Source organism: Gopherus flavomarginatus, chromosome 3 (genome assembly GCF_025201925.1).
Source record: "Gopherus flavomarginatus isolate rGopFla2 chromosome 3, rGopFla2.mat.asm, whole genome shotgun sequence".
Lineage (NCBI taxonomy): Eukaryota > Metazoa > Chordata > Testudines > Testudinidae > Gopherus > Gopherus flavomarginatus.
Genome location: NC_066619.1, coordinates 273426243 through 273447754, shown reverse-complemented (window position 1 = coordinate 273447754; position 21512 = coordinate 273426243). Strand labels below are relative to the sequence as shown.

At 42.4% G+C, this 21512-nt stretch overlaps 1 protein-coding gene across 1 annotated transcript in view; it reads right to left on the bottom strand.

Moving 5' to 3' along the window:
* Positions 1-14035: 14035 nt before the first annotated feature.
* RPIA (ribose 5-phosphate isomerase A) overlaps positions 14036-21512 on the bottom strand; it is a 33627-nt gene continuing 26150 nt past the window's right edge. Inside the window, exon 9 of the mRNA XM_050943451.1 lies at positions 14036-15173. Coding sequence (XP_050799408.1) covers positions 15076-15173 — 98 coding nt within the window. The 3' untranslated portion in view covers positions 14036-15075. The remainder of the gene's footprint in view (positions 15174-21512) is intronic.

Sequence of the window (21512 nt, the reverse complement as noted above, 5' to 3'; positions counted from 1 at the left end):
ATATCTTACAGTGACAGAAGAATGGACAAAATAACCTAATCATCCTTTTCCCTCTCTAATGTCTATGGGCCCGAGTCTGATACTGTTGGTCATATTACACGGTGAATTTAATGGGGGTACTCTGAAGATACTGTGTAATGTAAGGACATCAGAACATGGCCCTAAGGTAGTACCATGGGCAATGCACTCCTTAGAAAACAAGCCCAAGAACTGCTGTGCTAAAACAAAAAAGCATTTTCAGAAGTATACATGTTTAACACCTACATATGTCTCCCCATCTAACATGGCAGATACAGCCCTGGAGCCTTAAAAAAATGTCCAGCTGAGCAGCAAGAAAGAGGTGTTGGGTTTTTTTTACAGGAACTCAAAGTGAATTCCATTCAATGGCACTGAAGAGCAGGAATTGCCCTTGCAGGACAGCTGGAATATTAAGGAGCCGGGACTGTATTTGATATGAGTTAAATTAAAATACGTGGCACAATGCTCTTGGTGCCTCCCAGCTGCACTGGGTTGATGAGCCACAGCAAGCATACAACACTGAGAGTAAGGAGCCTGGTTTTTTTAACGGCACTTTCAAACTGAAAACATTTTCTGTTGTTGAATGTTTCATGGTGACTTGTTTTAAAAGCTATAAAAAGCAACCAGAGCTGTAAAGGGAGAGCCCCATCCACCAATATAGGTGTTGTCAAGGCAACAGTATCAGGCCATGCTACATTTTTGAGGAACTGAAAACAAAATCTGTCCTGCACCTGCAGGCGTCTTAAGTATCAAACACGTCTGCTAAGCTCGTACCCTGAATAGTTTCCATCTTAGGAGAGAGGGAGAAACTGCAGCTGAACTACTGAGATTCAGCTTCCCAGAATTGCTAGTCAAATCAAGATGGGGAGATCAGCACCGGAAACCAGTCCCCAGAATGCAGTAAACTGGAAAGAATAAAGTGCAGTCTTTAAAATATTTATAGCAATATTTTATACTCTAGGGAAAAGGGAGGCTGGGGGGAAAGAGAGGAAATAGATTCAATGGCCACTGAACAGAAACTCACATGGTGAAATTATGGCCACACTGAAGTAAGTGACAAAACTCCCATTGATTTCAAAGGGGCCAGGATTTCACCCCGGGTCATTTCCAGAGGGATTGTATACCAGCCAGAACTGAGGGGCAACAGAAAAAGGGGAAAGAATTAGAGGGACCTACTTAATCAAAGCCACCCATTTATATTCAAGTTAAAAAACAAACTTTAGTTGGTAAATAACCAAATAACCATCCATATGAAAAGACTGTCTCCCCCGAATTTATACAGATACTCAGGAAGTATGGCTAAACTAAGGAAAGATTCACTGGCTTTACCAAATGACATTTAAAACCAGGATAGATTTTTAAAATATCTTTTACACTGACACTATTGCTTGGCTAAATTCCACCCTCAGCTGTACAGGTGTCAATCCAGAATAATTCCATTCAACTGAATGGAATCACTTCAGGTATACACACACCAGTGTAACTGAGATCAGAATGTGGCTCTCTACATACCTATTTAAAAATCAGTTACTCCACAGCGGTAAATGCAGTATTAATGAAGTTCTGATCTTAGTTACATCTTCAGTTTGCCAAATACCAGTAGTGATTATTAAGTGTTTCCCACTTCATTTTCTTTTGTTCATTCGGGTCTCAGATTACAAACATATCACACTCATACATCTCAATGTTTTTGCAGCAAATATGCATTTACTGTAATCCATCATGTATACTCTCTCCTGAACCAAATTGGAAAATCTGCCTACTTCCTACTAAAGTGATCAGTATCCTGCTCCAAGGATAGGATACAGATACTGAGATGCCTGCAATACCTTAACTCTTGGCAAACAACATGAGCAAACTCTGGTTTCTTCAGTCACATGTCTCAAAGACAGGGGAATCAGATTCTCCCCTCACACTGACAGAATTCCAGAGATACATCATTGGCTTCAGTTGAGTTACGCTGGATTTACATGGATGTCAGTGAGATCAGAATCTGATCATGATCTTTTTTCCCCACTGGACCCATTGTGGGACTAAAGGATATTAGTTAGTCTTTGTTCTGCACTGCAGAAGTAGACTTCCTAGTCAAGGAATGTTTGGGGCTATATACATAAATCCACGATTCGTTCACTGTCAATCCCAGTAGTTGTTGTGGACATTAAAACACTGGAAATAACATGAGTTAATCCCAGCAAATGATTAAAATTATTCCAAAGACCTGAATTCTACTAGAAATCAATAAGCATTTGCATTTGTGGATTAGACTCTGAAACACTAACATGGATTAAGTATCGGGGGTAGCCATGTTAAGTCTGTATCGACAAAAACAACAAGGAGTCTGGCGGCACCTTAAAGACTAACAGATTTATTTGGGCATAAGCTTTCATGAGTAAAAAACATCACTTCTTCAGATGCATGGAGTGATCTGTAACTTTCACTCCATGTATCTGAAGAAGTGAGGCTTTTTTACCCACGAAAGCGTATGCCCAAATAAATCTGTTAATCTTTAAGGTGCCACTGGATTCCTTGTTGTTAACATGGATTAGACTCTGAGAAATTCATGGATTAGACTCTGAAACACTTCGCATTCGTGGATTAGACTCTGAAAACTCTCCACTGGAGAGAAGAGATTTCACCAGGGTATATCTGGCCATTTTTAATTGTGGCAGAAATGTGTTGTAGCCTGTGACTTTTTTCAGCTGATAAAAAAGACCTGTTAAAAAAATATAGTAGGAAGGCCTCTCAACCATATCCACTAGATCCCCATTCATTCCCTGAGACATCCACAGTTTGACAACCAAGAGGAAGATTTAAAACCATGCAGCCTCACAGCATCCCACCATTCCAGCAGCAATCATGCATTTACTCCATTGTTTATACTCTTTCAAGAACCAAACTGAAAAATCTGCCTACTCACTGCAAAAGTGATCAGTAGCCTGCCCCAGACATAGGACACAGAGACTGAAATGCCTGCAGTACCCATCAGTTTCACCATAGCACTTGCAATTGCTGCAGTACAATGAACTGCCATGGTGCTGAAAAATGGATAATGTTAGATCCCAGTTCCTATTAGCAGTAGATACAGTTTTTAGACAGAGGTAAAAAGTGATTTCCATGCAGTCAGGCAAACAAATGCAGGGAACGGTCCCATTGCACTGAGATGTGAAACCAGGCTTATGAAAATAAATTAGGAACATTTAATCATAGTAATATTTAATGTCTAACCCACCCCCTGCATCCACCAACAGTTTGAAACTCTGGAGTCTAACAGGTGTGTCTCCTGCCTCAAGGAACAAGGTTTTCTCATATTGAACCACACACAGTGTTACCACAAAAGGAGAAACGTTACGGGCTGTAGAAAAATCCACGGGAGATGTAAACTCCTTAAGGTTTCCCTTGGGGAGTTCTCCCCAGTCATTACACTGGAGGAAAGGAGGGGGCAGTTTATTAGTGCATCCCGGGAATCCACAAGAGACACAGGGCCATGTGCAATAAGCCTTTGCAATACCCAGACTGACTCTGTGGCCCTCCGCACTACCTTCCAGCAGGCTAGTGGCACAGGTCTTGTGGAAATGCACTGCCAAAGACCCTACTACTCCAGAGATCCCTGTAAAGCACACAGCAGAGAGTGGGGAAATAATGCAGCCTAAGGCACAAGCAGTCTACACAGGCAGCTCTGTATAAAGAGCTCACCCTTAGCGCATGGGACTATGGAGTCAAACCAGTCCTATCTGTTTATGATTCACAATGGCCGTCAGCAGAACAAATCCAGTCTGTGAAATAATCAAAAGAACAAGAATTTCTGCTTTGATTGTCCCCTTAATTTGAGGATCTCAAAGTGCTATTCAACCAGTTAGTGAAGTCTCACAAGTATAACTGTAAGCATTTTGTTAGCAAGCAGATAGATGCAGAAGGCAAGGCTCAAATTTCAAACATGGGTGCCTAAACGTAGGCACATAACTCCTCATTTTCAAAAGTGCTGAGCACTCAGCAGTTCTCAGTGGGTCTACCCTCAGCACCCCTGGAAACCAGCCCATTTAGTCCGTTGCTTTCAAATAGATTTAGGTGCCTCACTATAAGCACACACATTAAAATGTTGGCTCAAATGACTTGTTCAAGATCAAACTATCAGTCAGCCTCCACAGACAGACTTCATACTATAAGCATAATAGCCAGGTTAATGCTTAGATACCAGAGAGACTGGGTGCTTTAGAAGCACATAGACAGAGTTCTGCATACCGATAAACACACAGAAAATGTGGAGAGTCTTGGCAAAAACATTCAGTGTAGAGGGCAAAACTCCGACAATAATAAATATGTGTATTGCTTGGGCTCTCAAGCAAGGAGAGAGAAGCTTTCAGGAAATCCCATGACCCCACAGTGTAGCTGTGATGCACACATGCCACCACAGGATAAGATTGCAAGTGACAGTGGTCAAATGTAAGTAGAACTTGTAGCAAAGAAAACAACATCAAGACCTTAGCAGTACCAATGTGGAACACAAACTGGGTGCTGTGGAACTTTGACCATCATTTTAGAAATAGACACGTTATCTGTTTATTGCAGGGGGTTTACTCTTAGTGCTGCTGGAAGATCTACAGCAAACGAGACTGGGGTCCTGTGTTTAGCCACACAACAAGCAAGCATGGCCATAGCAACAGTGCCAACTTCCCCACACCAGTGCACTGCAACCAGGATCACCGCTTCAGGCCCATCGGTCATTAGCCTCTCTGCTGGGGCAAATGTCCAAGCTACCAGTTAATGGTACTTGCAGCAGTGAGGTTTGTGATGAGAAGACTTGCCTACTAGAAACTACCCTGAGACCTACTGATTCATTTTGCCCAACAGCCATGACAACTTTTGGTCATAACTGACCTGGGCTGAATTCAAATAGTTTCAACGTTTGGAGTTTCAGTGAGAGGTTGAAATGCTGAAGCAGAAAAACGCCATTAAGATAGCAGCATGATGCAAAAACAAGATGTGTTCTAAACACAGATGAGACTCTGCAGTTTTATAAGGCCTAAAGTTTAACAGCATCACCCCGCAAAGATCATGCATGCAGCTGACAACCCATTGCTCAGTGTGCCGACAAGCTTCACCCCAAAAGAGGCAGTTTAGGTTTAGAAGAAGCATCTTCCCATCAGTCACAGATAGAAAGACAATTTATTAGTATATCCTATCAGCTCTAATGTCTCAGTTGTGCATAAGCTAGCACAATTCCATACAAGGGTAAATGAGTGAACTTCTATGGCCTGTGATGTACAGAAGGTCAGACTAGATGATCTAATACAGTGGTTCTCAGCTAGGAGTCCAGGAGTCCGAAGTTTCAGGGGATCGCCCAAGCATGGTCAGTGTTAGACTCGCTGAGGCCCAGGACAGAAATTCAAAGCCTCACAGCATGAGGCTGAAGCCTGGGGCCCTGAGCCCCATCAACCAGGGTTGAAGCCAAAGCCTGAGCAATGTGGCTTCATGGGGTGGGGTGTGGTGACGGGATGAGGCCTGCGGCTTGGGACCCCAGGCAATTGCCCTGCTTGCTACCCCTTAACGCTGGCTCTGGCTTTTATCTGCAGAAAACCAGTTATTGTGGCACACGTGGCACAATATAGCATGTTGGGGGGGCCTCAGAAAGAAAAAGGTGGAGAACCCCTGCTCTAATAAATCCTTCTGGGTTTAAAATCTATGAATCTGTCAAAGATTTGCTTTCTATTACATGGATCATTTTTTGTACAGCACCTAGCACAATGGAATCCTGGTCCATGACGGGGGTTGTGGAGTGCTACAATAATAACATGTTTGTACATTGTTAGTACATTGTCATAACAAAAAGTAGGGCATATCAAAGAATGCACAGACTGAGCCAAAGCCTGTTAAAGTCAACAAGAATCTGACATTCCCTTAATCCCCGACACTAACTGGGATGTATTTCACCGTCTTAGTAATGAATAAACGTATGAAAGGAAAAAAAAAATCAATCAAAAAATGAAAGCCGAAGAGCTGCTTTGCTTCTCAGTGTTAGATTAAAAGCTGATCACACATTAATAGAATAGCATCAAAGGAAACAATGTGATTTCTGCCATGAATCAGCTAGTTTTAATTGACTGACTTTCATTTCATGAGTACAAGTCTTTTAAATGAACATAAAACTAAAGACAAGTTTGGATAGCCTCTTATCCTGCATGAAGTTAACCTTAAATCTAATCAAACGCTGGATGTATAAGAGAGCCCAGAATAGTTTGACTGTCCTTTAGTCTTTTTCATTGGCTATGAAATTGATTTTAATTGTATGTTCATTCTGAGATTTGGAACCAACATTCTTGCTCTTTAAATCAATAAACCTGGAATGTTCATCAGTGTATAACCCTCTACATAGAGTTCATTGTAAGATTCCACGCAAAGATCAGCAGTCTACCCTACTCTTCTTAGATATGTTCTATTTGTAATGGGACGAGTCTGTTATTAAAATGAGGCATTTACTGTAATAAGGAAATTCAGTTTTATAGCTCTCAACTTTTTTGCTGCCACACAACCAGAAATTAAAGAATGAAGAACAAAGCAGACGGGAACTCTGAGAGTTGCAATGGGGTGCTCTGTGCTTCTACAAAAAACAAATTTTAAGTAATATTATTTATCTGCTCTGTGGCTGCCAACCCTGAAATGTGGATGATGCAGATCCCCTGTAGATATCAACCTCTATTATCGATCTGGAGGGTTGAGAGAGGAATGTTTGTCTGTAGAGTTAAATCAGTCCAATGTTATTCAGTGTTGTAAAGAATGTGAAGGATTAAAAGTTACTATTGTGTTTTAACCTCTTTGTTGAGATGATACAATTCTCATTAAACTACACAGAAAAATACAAAAAGAAAATCAAAATTTCATGTCAATTTACATCAGAATTAGAAAAAAGGCAGCATTGCCTGTTTGCACCAAGGAATTAAGATGGTGAGAAAGGTAACTGGCATCTAATCTGTTTATAAATTGTGCTGCCTAACTGGACAGAAAGACTTCTACAATTAATTTGTCAAAGCTAAATGCTTTAAACTGGGATTGAAATGTACAGGTTACAAGTAACTGGTTACAAAGTGATGCTGTCAAAAGTAAATCAGTGACATGCTGCTAGAACTTTGAAAATGAGGAGAATCAAAGTTCCATTCGTGATTTATATTGTGTAAGGACTCACTTATGGTCTTGTATAGAGATTATTAGAAAATGTTTGCAATATATGTTCATAAGCATTAAAGATGTTTTGATCTTAGCAAATATTTGGTTTGGTTTGATTTTTTTAAAGGATAAAGAAGATTTAATCGCAATAGGATGTTTTAAATTCACAGCTACATTAAAAATGGCATCTCTGACTAATAAAAACAGTTCAGCTATAGTGATATTTTTGCACAATATTGAGCAAATTAATTTATATACATATTAACACAGTTAGCAGTGTTTAAACCCAGAATTATCTGGAATTATGTAAACTGCATATTTACAGTGACTAAACAGGATTCCTGGTGCAATACCAAAAACTAGTCCAGATATTAAAGTGCAGGAGTGTTTAGATAATTACTCTTTCAAAGTCAATCAACTACATTAGCTGCTGCTTCGTACAACGGTCATTTAAAGCTCACTCCTGTAAGGGGCTGAGTGCCTTCCATGCCCGCTGACTTCAATGGAAGTTGAAGGTGCTCAATACCTGGTAGGATCAGATCCTGATTAAACAGTGTACTAGTTAATGCGCTCTCAGGTCGAGACTGTCAGAAGTGACTTCTGAGTTACGGTGTCCCACTGTGGGGAGCCCAACGTGAAACACTTTAAAAGGGCCAGATTTGCACAAAAGTGCTGAGCACCCTCACCAGCATAAATCCAGTCTCTTTACAGTGTCTTGGGTGCATACCCAAAATTACTAATCATTCTGCTTTATCACATATGGAATTCCATAATTTATATGAATCATCGTCTTCTTGTAATTTTGTAAGTGAGGAGCTCAGTGTGATATGAAGAGATGGGGATTCAGCTGTATTTCACAAAGCGTGCAACACCTCTAGAAAAAAAACATTTTTGTGAAGGGTTGGGAGGGGTTTTTACACATAAAAAATAGTAATTTAACCTGATTTCTTATCATAAAAACTACCTGGTGAGTCACTGATCAGTATGATGGTGTGTTCATTTCATTTACTTGGATGTTCTGAAAATGTTTAAGCATGGTTGGAAGTGTAAATTAAGGAAGTTTGAGAGATGCCTGTGCCTGTATTTGCAAGGATATGAAGAAAAAAATCTATTGAATTGCAAGCAAATAAAACATTTCCTAAGGAATTCATTATAGAGCTGATATTATTATAAAGGCAGTTTGACAGAAATCTCCAAGGTTTTACATTAATTTAATTAAAATGTTGTGTGGGGATTCAAGGTGTCTGTAACAAGTTACCAGTGATGGTTTATAATCAAGCAGTGGTCACTTATTAACTGTTTGATCTTGACAAATTAATGAGATACAGGCCTGATCCAAAGCCCATTGAAGTCAATGGAAAGACTCTCATTAACTTCCCTGGGTCAGGCCCTATGTGAAGATTTATAATAGATTTGGTAGTTTTATGCACAAAATAGTGACAATTAAATACCAGCACAAATTCATTTTTAATCTAATTTGTTTTGAATATAAAAGCATACATTATAAAGAAATATTTAAGGTAGGAGTCCACACTAAGGGTAATATTTGTAAGAGTTCGTGGGCTATAACAGATTACTCCATACACTGAGTCTCAGTGAAATACTCAATCACCAGATGTCAGCTATTCTGCTCTGCAAGACAAATCACTCTATTCAGCCTGCAAGGGTAGAGTCTTCTTTTATTCTACAGTTCAAATGTAGATTATTTTAGTTCAGATAAAGTGGGTAAAACATGAGACTCAAGCAGCCCTAGAAGGATTCAACATCATGATGCTTGCTAAATAACATTTGGGAAAAGTCACCCAGAAGGAGGATTTCTTTGTTTTGCTTCAGAATCACTGACAATTCTACAATATACAATCCTTCGCAAACTCTTGTAAAGAAAATGCAGGGGTCAAATCCTGCTCTTAGTTTCAAACTGGTGCAAATCTGAAGCAAGTCTCGTAAATTCATCCCCTACTCCCCCTGGAGTCCATTATGCCTCCAGATTTATACAGATGGTTACTGAGAGCACAATTTGACCATCCACATGGGCCTGATTCCACTCCCATTAAAGTCCATGGAAAGGCTTTCACTGAGGACAATAGGAGTTGAATCAGAGCCTGAGTTTTCAAGGCATAATTCTCATTCCAGCTGATTCCTCTAGTCAAGATTTTTTTTCACTATGTAAGTAAGTTGTGCTGATTTTCTTCTGATTATTTTGATTACACTAAATTACCTAACATACAAGTTATGGATCACCTCTGCTGTTTAGTTACTTTCATCCCTTTTTATGCCAAGTTTCTCAGAAATGCTATCAGATCATAAAATGAGTGCTAATGAAAAGAATATGAATGCTATGGTAAAATATAGATATACACACACATTTTAGAATAGGAGCTTGAGGAATTATTTATTTTACTTTACTTAATTTAATTGATTAATGCTAACATTTGGCTTATTAATGACGTTTTCATTTATTTTATTGAAAGTAATTTCCTGACTTTATTTTATTGGGCTAAGAGAGAGATTTTATTTTATTGTTTCTGCTTGTTCATTTCAGTGCAATTATTGACCTTTCTTGAAATGTTTGACTTTATTTTGGCATAAACCTAATCTGCAATTCAGTGTTAATCACCTGAATTACCCATTATGTTATGGGCATATGGGATTTTTTTAAAAATAAAGCTACCCAGGAGTTTATGTGCAGGCGGCGGATGATCATTGCTCACTGTGGTAAATGTCGGGTGACAGGAACCTAATGAACTATAACATTCTGAAGGCTGCACTCTGTGCACCATATTAGAAAACCCTACATACTAAAAAACCAAACAAAAAACCCAGAACACTCTACTCCACTATTTAGCGGGGCTTTTCCTTCCAATTCTTCAGAACACCATCCTTCTAAGAATGCGTTCAGGGAATTACCCTCATGCTGTAATGGGGGATAATGGAACAGAAATGGAAGCACCATTTCTGAAAGTGTTTTGAAGAGTTCCCTTCTAGAGAAAGACAATGGCAAGTATTGTAACCCAAGCTGGCCAGGCTGTTATGATCAGATGTTAAACACCAAGAACCAAGGATAATAATTCAGAGAAGTGAAATCAAGTCTCAAAACCACTGAGAGAAGACTATTGGGGTGGCTGGCACTTGGTGAATTATGGATAAAATCTACTGAGATAATGGAAAATAGAAATATTTGTAGTATATGATCCTACTTGAAGTGTAGCTATGATGTGTTTTGCTGTAGAAAGCAATGCCTCCGAAAGGTGTATCCTGCAATCAGAGCATTCGCCATAGTAATTTGGGACTGACGTTACAATGGGTTATAAATACTCATATAAAGAGTTGGAGCCTGTTTATCTTTGCTGGCTTCACTTGGATCAACGTAGTTAATCCACCTTTCTCTAAAACATGGCAAAATTGTATCCTTTCTGATGCAATAAAATCTGAATCACTCTGAATTGGAGCTAACAACTTAGTCACTACTATGGAGAAGGAAATATAAAGAACAGATTCTTTGCAGCTGCCAGTTTTGATTTCACATACACGTTGCTTTTCAGTAACAACATACACGTGTTGGACTCACAGCTGCTTTTCCCTCCTTCCCCTTAGACACGTATGAAGTTGAGAAGCAGGATGAGGTCAGTAACGGAAGAGAAGCCCTTTCAGGGTGGCCCAGCAACACCATTGCAGCAAGGGGTCTGCCATGAAGAATCAACCCATGAACTCACAGATTATGATCTGGTGGGGGCTGCATGTGCAGACTCTAGTGACCAAGTTATGCTATTTTGGAGCACCCCCTGCTGGCCTATGCAAAAACAGGCAACAGTTAAAAGGGAGCTGCTAATGGATGCATGGAAACAAATTCTGATCTTGGTTACACTGGTTCAAAACCAGAGTCTCTACTGAAATCTGTGGAGTTGCTCTGAATTTACACAAAGGTTAATGAGAGCAGAATTTGGCATGCTTTGACTTGGGCCTGGGCTAAAGGCACTGCTTTCTGGCTCTGCAGACTCCCCTGGCTCACAAGCTACCTATCAGATCAGCCCTTCTTCAAAGGGCTTCTAGAACTTGGCTAGAAAACCTCCTCTCCAGAAAATTTTCTAGAGACTCGTATCGTACTTTGAATTTCCTCTGGTATAATGGCCTGATCTAGAGACCTTCTAGCCTTAGGAGAATGGGAAGGGAGGCAGCTCCCTGTTTCCCTTTGTCTATCCCCTACTCAGCAGTGTATGGTTTAAAGAGTTCTGGAATGCTTTGGCTAGTGCTGTTGGACTTTTTGAGGAGGAATTCTTCCTAGTTAATGTTCCACTTGCTGTTCCCTGGTTTGGGCCATTAGTAAATTCTTTGCTTTCTTCTCCCATTTCAAGCCACTGCCTTCTGCCAGTCCCTCAGGTGGAAAAATGAACAATGTTTCTAGCTTTCTCCCATTATACAAGAACCAGGGATGCTCACTCAAAAGATAAACAGCCAGCAGTTATAAGCTATTACATAAAAAGGAAGTCCGTCAGATCCTGTGAGGCTGGGCCTGTAGATTCCATTACTACAAGGGGTCAGAGTCCAATTTTAAAAAGGGCTTGATAATTTTAACAGCAGCTGCCTGGTCAGTGAGCACATATCATTATGCATACACTGATAGGGACAATTGAGTCTCAACATTTTAGGGTGTCAAAGGATTGCTTTGGGAGCCAGGGAGATTTTTCCACTGCCATGGAAAGCATTATGCAAGTACTCAAGAACTTCAACCCTACAAGCTACTGTGTGCCCTCAACACCCACTCATACCAGCCCCCGTTCAGCAGGATACTGGAGACTGCACCTGATTTCCAGCACATGACAAGTCTCATGGAAGGCACTGGGCAGAATCATGTAATGGAAGTTAGGCATGTGTTTAAATATCATGTATTTATGGGGACTTTTCAATGAAAGCTGATGGTGCTCAGTGCCTGGCAAGTCAGAGGCCCGGATGCATGGGATGGAAACAGCGGAGGTCTGAAGTATCACTGATGTTTTAAATCCATGAAGTGTCAGGTGCTGTTTACTGGACTTGGTGGAACAACTGCTCTGCCAAATCCCTTGTTGTGTCTCACACAGTCTGGGGATAGGTGGCTTTGCGTTTTCAGCTCCATCTGCAGAAAGTGTCCAATTGTGTAAACTAAAACAAACTCCATTACTACAGCACAGGGACGGTAAACACAAAAAGATACACTGAATATAGCCAAGTACCTGACAAAAGCTAGGAGAGTCTGAGTTAAGTCTGTAACATTGTCTCCTTGATGGAGCAGGGCCTGCTGGTAATGAGATACGCAGTATCGTGTCTTACTCCACACCCAGACAATAACCATGCACACTGGGTCAGGCCGAGGACCAGTTTTCACAGCTTTTAGTGCATGTTTTCTCTTTCTGGCAAAACATCCCTGCAAAGTGTTGTTACACAGGCAACGGATTAACTGGTTAGATCTGCAGGCTAAGAATCATGTTTTTTATGCTCTGTTCTACTCCTAGCTGTGTCAGTTAATTGGATGAGATGTAGGGCAAGTCAACTTAATCTGTGCTCAGTTTCCTCATGTCTAGAACAGGTCTGACTTCTCTCACAGGAGTAAGAATTCGAAAGCCAGCATTTTCAAAGCAGGTACCTAGAGTTAAGCACTTAATTCCAGATCCAAGCACCAAAATAAGTTGTCTATATTTTCAGAGGGGCACAACACAAAGAACACTGTGATTTTTATGCCTTTGAAAATTAGGCCACTTGTATTTAGATGCCCAAACATGGGCTTAGGTGCCTGACTTTAGCCACCTAAGAGTGAAAATAGGGACCTTAAACATGCACCATAATGACATCCTCAGTTGTAATGTGCTATATAATCATAATAAAGTGTTATTACACTGGCTTCCACCACCTGCTCCCCTCCCCTCCCCGCACACACAGAAAAAGAAAACATCCAGATATTATAAATGCGAGGGTGAACAAGCACAGGTTGCCTGCTACTGCATCCTCTCACTGGACTCATCGATCAAGCTCACAGTGAAATACAAGGGCCCAATGATTTAGGTTATTTTGGTGACGTGGCCATTTATTTTAGGGAAATCAAAGTATGCAGAAAACAAAAATTTTCCCTCCCTGCCCCCCAAAAGACCTCTTTTTGGAAAGCACAATGTGAAACAAGCCAGGATCCTGTGTAGGAATTAAATTAGTTTTGCTTTACTGTTCATTCTACTATGATGTCATAGAAAAAAAAAGGGAGGAAGAGTCTGAAAATTTCACTTTGTCAGTCTGAAACAACTTCTCTCTGGGCTCCATGTTCCTAATCTAGGCTGCAGTGACATATCTTACAAACGGTTTCTCACCACAATGTTCCATTATAATCACTTCATTGGAAATGCTCTATTGCTGGTCCTCTTGGTATAAAACTATGGGGCAGTTTTAGAACTGACAGGACATGTCTGCAGGGAGGAGGAGGTTTCAGATAACCAAAATAACCTGTGTTTGCAAGAAGGGAACAACATCTTACTCACACGTGCTGTTTTTAGACACAGATGCAAATTCTCACTCAGTTGCATAGAATTTGCATGCAAGTGCTGCAGTTTAACAGATGTTGTTCAGACGGGCAAAAAAAATATTTTGATAAGATCAAAGAGGAAATCAAATGTGAACTGGTGCATTCAGTGTAGGTGAAATTCACCCTTGTACAGAGAGCCGGCACAAAGCCTAAGCCCCATTTAAGTCCCACGTAAGGCCTTAAGCTACAGAAATGGGTGCAGATTCTCGGTGTGTGGAAATAGTCATAGCTCTAGTGAAGGCGATTTACACTAACTGAGGTTTTGTCCCATCAGATATTAAATATTTCATTGTAAAAGAGAATCAGAACAGTCAAAAGCCTGGCATTACAGCTCTTTATTTCAGTGCCCGTAACATACAAAGTGATGACTCACGTTTTTGACACTGTAACATGCAAAGCACCTATAGGTGGAATAGGATACATCAGATGATTGCCTTGTCCTCTTGCTACATTTGTATCCCGTCCAGGCAGGAAGACTCAATATTCCTTTGCTTTCTGCTCTATCCTCCTATGAATGAACCCAACTATGATGTGCGATAAATTGTCTTCATTCCTAACTGAATGATTTGCCACTAAGGTACTAGACATTGTTGAAAGCTTCTCAAATACACTTCTGTAAACTTGATCAAGGACCCAGTTCTGCTCGTGTTTACAAGGATATCAATCTGGAGTAACTTAACTGATTGGAATAAATCTTGATGGGAGTTACTGCAGATTGACACTGGTTTAACAGCAGCGGTTGGCCCAATGGATGAAATTCACTCCTGTGCAGAAAAAGCCTATAAAACACTTCTGTCTTAACTCTCTGCACAGGGGGTAAATTTTACCCATGCAGAATAACTAGGCATTCTGTACCATTAAAAACCATGATGTAAAAAAACTGAACGGGAGAAAATACAGAACCGAAAGGTTCCAGTAAGGCAACAGCAGGTCCCAACTGGATATGCCCTAGTTTTACATGCTGCATCTTTAAATTTTTCCTCCCAGCAAACTAAATAAAAACAATACATTGTGATTATCTTTCTCCCCACAACAAGACGCGGTCAGAGCAGCCAGCGGGTTCAAGATCTGTAAGATAAGTCCTTTTTGGTAAATGCTTTTTATTAAAAAAAATAAAAATGTTAAAAGCAACTTCTGTTCAAGTGACTTTTTTTTAAAAACTGACAAGCGTTCCTGAACAATAAAAAATAAAGAATATAGTTTTAAAAAAAGACATTCAGTAGCACGTCAGCAGATCCCGACAGGCCTTCTGCCCCGACCTCTGTGACTGAGCTGGCCGCTCGTTAAGGCAACGTGTCAGGTTGGCACCATTATGACAGCTGTTTGAAAGGCAGGAAGCGTCGTATGGCTAGACTGTGTCAGAGGGCCAGTTTCTCACGGGCGCTGACAGAACCATCTTCCATGCCAAAGTAAACCACGTCGGCCATGTTGATAAAGAGACCTGTCTCCACCACGCCTGGGAATAGAACATTCACACACAGGTTAGGGCTCAAACTATCTGCCAGGCTTACCCCGGCTGCTCTAAACCTCTAGAATTAGGGATTGTATTATTATTCACTGTTCAGGCATCCAGGCCAGAAGCTCAGAAGGTATTTAGGCATCTAACGCCAATGGATTTCAATGGGACTTAGGCATCTAAATACACTTGAGGACCTGGGCCTCAAAGTCCAGTATGGCTTTACAAAATCAGTCTCTGTACTGAGAAGCTTATGACATTTATGCTTCTGAACACAAGCCAACCTAGAATTTGTTCAGGGGAAGAAAGGGTTAAGAAAAAGTTTCCTTATTGGCAGATTATCCCAGAATTCCCCATTACAGGATTTCTTGCACAATCCATGTGGAGCAGCAGTACTGGCCAGTTGGGGGGGACTGGACTAGATCGACCAGGGGTTCTCAAACTGGGGGTCAGGACCCCTGAGGGGGTCACGAGGTTATTACACTGGGGGTCGTGAGCTGTCAGCCTCCATCCCAAACCTCGCTTTGCCTCCTGCATTTATAATGGTGTTAAATATATTTAAAAGTTTTTTCAATTTATAAGGGGGAGTCACACTCAGAGGCTTGCTATGTGAAGGGGGTCACCAGTACAAAAGTTTGAGAGCCACTGAGATAGACCATTGAGCTGATCTGGAATTATCGTTCTTATGGGTATGAACAGAACAGAGTGAAGTGCTTGCTAAGGCCCTGACTTTGCAACCAGCTCAGTGCAAAAGGACATCTGCACCCACGGAGAGTCTCGCTAAAGCCAGTGGGTCTCTGTATTGGTGCAGGAATCCAGCTCTGTGGCCCTCAGAAGGATGGGAGGGCTAAGCAAGTAGTGCGACAGCAGTCAGTAAGCACCATGCCCTGAAGCAAACATTGCACAAACACACATCAAGCTTATACGTAACAGCAGGAGTGAGATATAGAAGGGAAGGGAGGACAAGCGTTGCAGGAGTACTATCAGTGGGAGCTATGGATTAGAATGCACGTCTTGATGGCCGTTTCTTTTCCTCTTCCACCTTACGAGCGAGCAGCCTTTTTGCAGCAGGGCATGTTTCACAACAGAAAATAAAGGAATCACTGTCACAACAGAGACAAATGGCACAAGATTTTCACTAGCTGCATGCGAAACCAACAGGTCTCTGCTGTGGAACTCTAGATAGACAGTGACACAGGGCAACTTTCACCAGTTTATTTAGATTAGTTTTACTAGCATCGCCGCCTGGGGCTCAAGGCTGATATCAACTGACTGCTGGGAGCCAGTGCAGAAAAACATATTCAGATGCAGTGGAATGATGAACATCAAGTCACTGGGTGTAATCCTATCCCCGCTGGAGCCAATGAGAGTTTTGCCCTGGACATCAATGGGCGCAGGATTTCACCCTGTATTTTTAACTGAATAAAACAATATAGATGATCCATGTACAGCAAGTTACAGGGAGCAAATACAGAGTATAATTCACTTCCAGATGCTGACTGCGCTGACACTGCCCCTGCCACCTGGTGCTTTATCATCCAAAATCCAATCCTGTGAGATTCCCTGGCAGCGGGAACTGAGAGTGCCCTGCACCTTGCAGGATTAGAACAGAACGATTCCAGTGCCCTGGATGAAAAGGGGAGGCTGGCGGAGCAGGGAAGGGCTTTTCACTAAGGAGGGCGTCAGATCTGCCTATGGCTTAGCTTTAAGGAGGTGGCTCCCCTGTTTTGCCAGGGAGTTCTATGAGCAGGGGAACACTGGAAGAGGCAAGAAGGTGAGAGTGAGACAAGACTACAAAGGGAAGTGAGGTGGGGAGAGAACAGAAATATAAGGTGGCAGAGTAGTGCAGGGCACTGAAGGAGCAGAAAGGGAGAAGCTAATGGAGGTATTCTAGGAGGCCAGGATGTGGGGGAAGGACACCACACAAAGTCCATGCAGCAGAGGGAGGCTATTTAAGCTGCAATGGTTTGGGCAGACTGCTGGGGTGGGTCAGATGTCACAATGTGGAGCTCCTTCACGTAAAGCTGGGCTAGGAACCAGATTAGCAAGAAGACTGGCCTATCACTCGGAGACGAAGGATTAGTCCCTCTGGCTGTGATTCCTGCAAACCCTAAAGAGGGGCTGGGTTTCATCATTGCTTTCTGCTCCAGGTCTCACAGCAGAAGTAGATTTCTGCACTAGCAAGTGACCCCTGATGCTTTCATAATCCAATGCTAGCCTGGGCCTGACACAATCTATGGAGTGGCAAATGGCCAAACTCACCTGGAATATACTGGAATTGGAAAAGGTTAAGAAAAGGGCAACAAAAATGATTAGGGGTATGTAACAGTTTCCACATGAGGAGAGATTAGTAAGATTGGCACTTTTCAGTTTGGAAAAGAGACGACTAAGGGGGGATATGATAGAGGTCTATAAAATCATGTGGAGAAAGTAAATAAGGAAGTGTTTTTTACTTCTACTCATAACACAAGAGCTAGGGGCCACCAAATGAAATTAATAGGCAGCAGGTTTAAAAACAAACAAAATGAAGTATTTCTTCAGACAACACGTAGTCAGCCTGTGGAACTCTTTGCCAGAGGACGTTGTGCAGGCCAAGACTGTAAGAGGGTTCAAAAAAAGAACTAGATAAATTCATGGAGGATAAGTCCATCAACGGCTATTAGCCAGGATGGGTAGGGATGGTGTCCCTAGCCTCCGTTTGCCAGAAGCTGGGAATGGGAGACAGAGAATTGACCACTTGATGATTACACCTGTTCTGTTCATTCCCTCTGGGGCACCTGGCATTGGCCATTGTGGGAAGACAGGATACTGGTCTAGATGGACCTTTGGTCTGACCCAGTATAGCTGTTCTTATGCCCCAGAGCCAATTACTTCTGGGGAGGGAAGTCTGGAGTTTTTCCCACAAGGCTGCCTCAACAAGGTGAGCGACTCTTGGGAGGCGTGAGATCAAATAATTTATAATGGTTCAGAGTATGAAAAATAAACCGGTGACTGGCCCCTTTACAGAGACACACCACCCCCACCCCCAACAGAACTGCTACTGAGCCCACCAACAGCAACCAAGGATTCTCACCACCGTCACCTCTGATGTACGTAGATCCATAAGTCCTGAGTCAGCAAAGTACATAAGCACCAGCCTCACTTTTAGCATGAGTAAACTCACTGACGGCAACAGGACTGCTCGTATGCTTAAAGTTAGAGCCATGCTAAGTACCCTGCTGAATCAGCGCTTTAGGGATGAGATCACAATAGAGAAAATTGTGCAGAGTGGTACACTGGGTTTAAACTATATGAGCAAGATTAAATTTCCCCCTCCTTGATTTAAAAGGCAAGTTACTGGGTGCAATACAGGAGGAACTAGATGAAATTCTCTGGCCTGTGGCATGCAAGAAATCAGACTAGATGATTTAACGGTCTCTTCTGGCATTAAGTATCTATGGAAAAGTATCAGAAAGAAGCCACCCTGGCAACCAGTTGCATTATGCAGCGAAATAGTGAAAGTTGGACGTGTTACAACAGGCCTCCAGACTCCTTTTCCCGAAAGACACTGCTGCGCTCATCCCAACAGTATGAAAATGAATGGTGTGTATTTAACAGGTCTCTGAACAGTCATGTTCACTTGTAGCACTGAAAGTCAGATGCACTTTTTATGGCTGAAGAAGTGTTAACACTGACACCGTGATCAAATGCCAGTAAAAATTCCCCTGTAGCACCCTCTTCATCTCCTGCCTCGCATTGCCGTACACAGCTTTGCTGGGTGCTGTTAAACAGCTGACACACCTTCCTCTAGAGTGGGCTCCATTGAGTGGCCTGTGGAAGTGATCCCATAATTTGTACACTAGTTTAATTTTGCTTTGACATGAAAAAGGATTAAGAAATGCAACACACCAGGATTTTGTTGCCATTAATGGTTTCAAAAGCAAACATCAATTAGGATCTGAGTCATCTCACACCTCTTCCATAACACCCCATTGCATGACCACACACTTCCTGTGTAAGGCCCCAAGGCTGCAATACACGGCCAGCAAGCAGACTGTTGCACTGGCCCATGCACAACACACTCCAGGACTGGGGACACTGTTTAACCCGGAGAAAACACCCATAGGATGAAGAATTATACCCAAGCATACCTAGTATTTTCTTTTAAGTAAAATATAATCTTTGCGGAGAGGTTTTAATCCGTTTTTTGGGCCGTTTTTTGCAAACCTGATGCTCGGTCGTGCGTACTCCTGCACAGTGCTGCCAGCCTTGCTCTGAGACTTTTAGGGATGTTTATGAAAAAGAATCAGGGAAGCTGCTCAGATCATCAGTAAATGCCAAAGGTGTGAAGCCAAATACAGACAGATGTTTGGGGGCAGCACCGTAACTGCTTGGGCTGCATTTTAGATGCACTTCTGCACATGTGAGAGTAAACAGGCTCTCCTCCTACATCCCCTGTCTATGGCCAAGGGAGAGGCCTGGGTGCCTTGCACCACCCCTGTTTGCACCCTTGATCCAACCCCCAAAGAGGGAGATGGGGCAGACTGGCCTTAGGAAAGCCGCCATCCTATGCTGCTTAGGGCTCTTAATTACCCTGGCCAGTTCTGGGCCTGAACCGTCTTCCCAAGATGATCTTCCTCCTCTTCTCCCTCCTCTGTCACATTCCTGCGCTCTTCCTCTGGTGCCTCCTCCTGCCCCTCTGGATTCTCCTCTCCCCCAGACTGTGCAGTGATGGTGTGACAGGAGACAAGCCACAGTGATTGTCAGTGGGGCTTGAGGCACTGCTGGATTCACTGCCCAAGCCACAGGCTGTGTTACACACTAACTGCCCCAGGCACACTCTGCTGGAGTGCTCTCGTTACTCAGCGCGCATTAGCATTGTCCAGCAGGGGCCACCTGGGGCAACTGGAGCACAACACACAGTCTGTGGCTTGGGCAGTGAACCCAGCAGCGCCCCAACCCATTCAAAATGACTCGCCTATCAGACCCTCACGGCGCAGTCGCTGTATGCACCACAGGGTGGTGGTCAAGAGCACCCCAAGACTATTCACTATGCTCGTCGGACCTCAGTGGTGATGAGTGACCAGTATGCACACGCATACACACACACACACACACACACAAAATACGTGTGCACTTGCAAAATAGGTGATTTAAGTCCGAATTATGAATTTCGTAATTACATGTAAAATCTGGAAAATTATGGAAAATTCGGGAGGGTGAGCATCTCTGCACAGCACGTTTCCTCACAAGTATGCCACACATAACGAGTAGAGCTACAGAATTGAGTTTAAATTACTTGTATACCATCCCAGACAAATTTTGTTCTGAAGAGATGAATGAAACAATGCTGCCACCTGGTGGATGATCTCATAAATACAGATATCACTTTTTTTTTTTAAATACAGGCGAGTCTCATTTTACGTGCATTTAACAGGCATGAATTCAGCTTTGCGCGATCGGCAAAAACAAAAAAAAGAGAACAATTTAAATACTGTTCCTGTAGTGCGGGCGATTCTGCCCATTACACTCAATGTAATTTTGACGATACGCGTTTTTCGCTTTACACGCTGACAGCAGAACGTAACCCCAGCGTAAGATGAGACTCGCCTGTAAGTGTAATTTAAGTCAGGGTAAAAGCAGTAGAGCTTCTTAGTAGGAGTTGAAATGTACAAGTTTTTGGTTTTATTTTTTTTGACCAACAAAAGGTCACCTGACCAACCCCTTTCTGAGTTATACAACAGTTAAAATAAAATTCTCTTTCTAAAATTAGATCACTGCCTGAAGCTCTATGGCTGTGTCTGCACTGCAGATGGGAAGTGGAATTCCCAGCTCACGCGGATGTACATGGGCTAGCTTTGATCAAGCTAGTGCCCTAAGAGAAGGACTGTGCTGCGCCAGCACAGGCGGTGACTCAGATGAGACGCTCGAGTGTGCACCTATGATCTTAGTCGGGATCGTACCCTGGCGGCTAGCCCATACTGCCACGGCTACAGTACCATGTTTAGCAAACTAGTCGTGTGTATGTCTACCAGAGCTGACAATCGCACTCCCCAGCTTCTGTGCAGACGTACCCTACAAATCACAGCCCAACTTGTGACTTCATGGCCACTGTAAAGCTTTATACATAATAAGGGTGAGATTTTCTTTAAAAGCACCTAAAAGTGAGTGGGTCTACACAGATGTTGTATCTGTCTAACTGTGTCTGTTGGGATGAGATTCTTTTACCAATAGTTGTACCAGTGCAGCCCCCAGCATGGATACTGTTATACTGGCACAGCTTATTCCCCTTCTGCATGGGAATAGCTATGCTGGTACAAGTACCTTTACACTGGTATAAACTGCTTCCGCCCTAGGGGG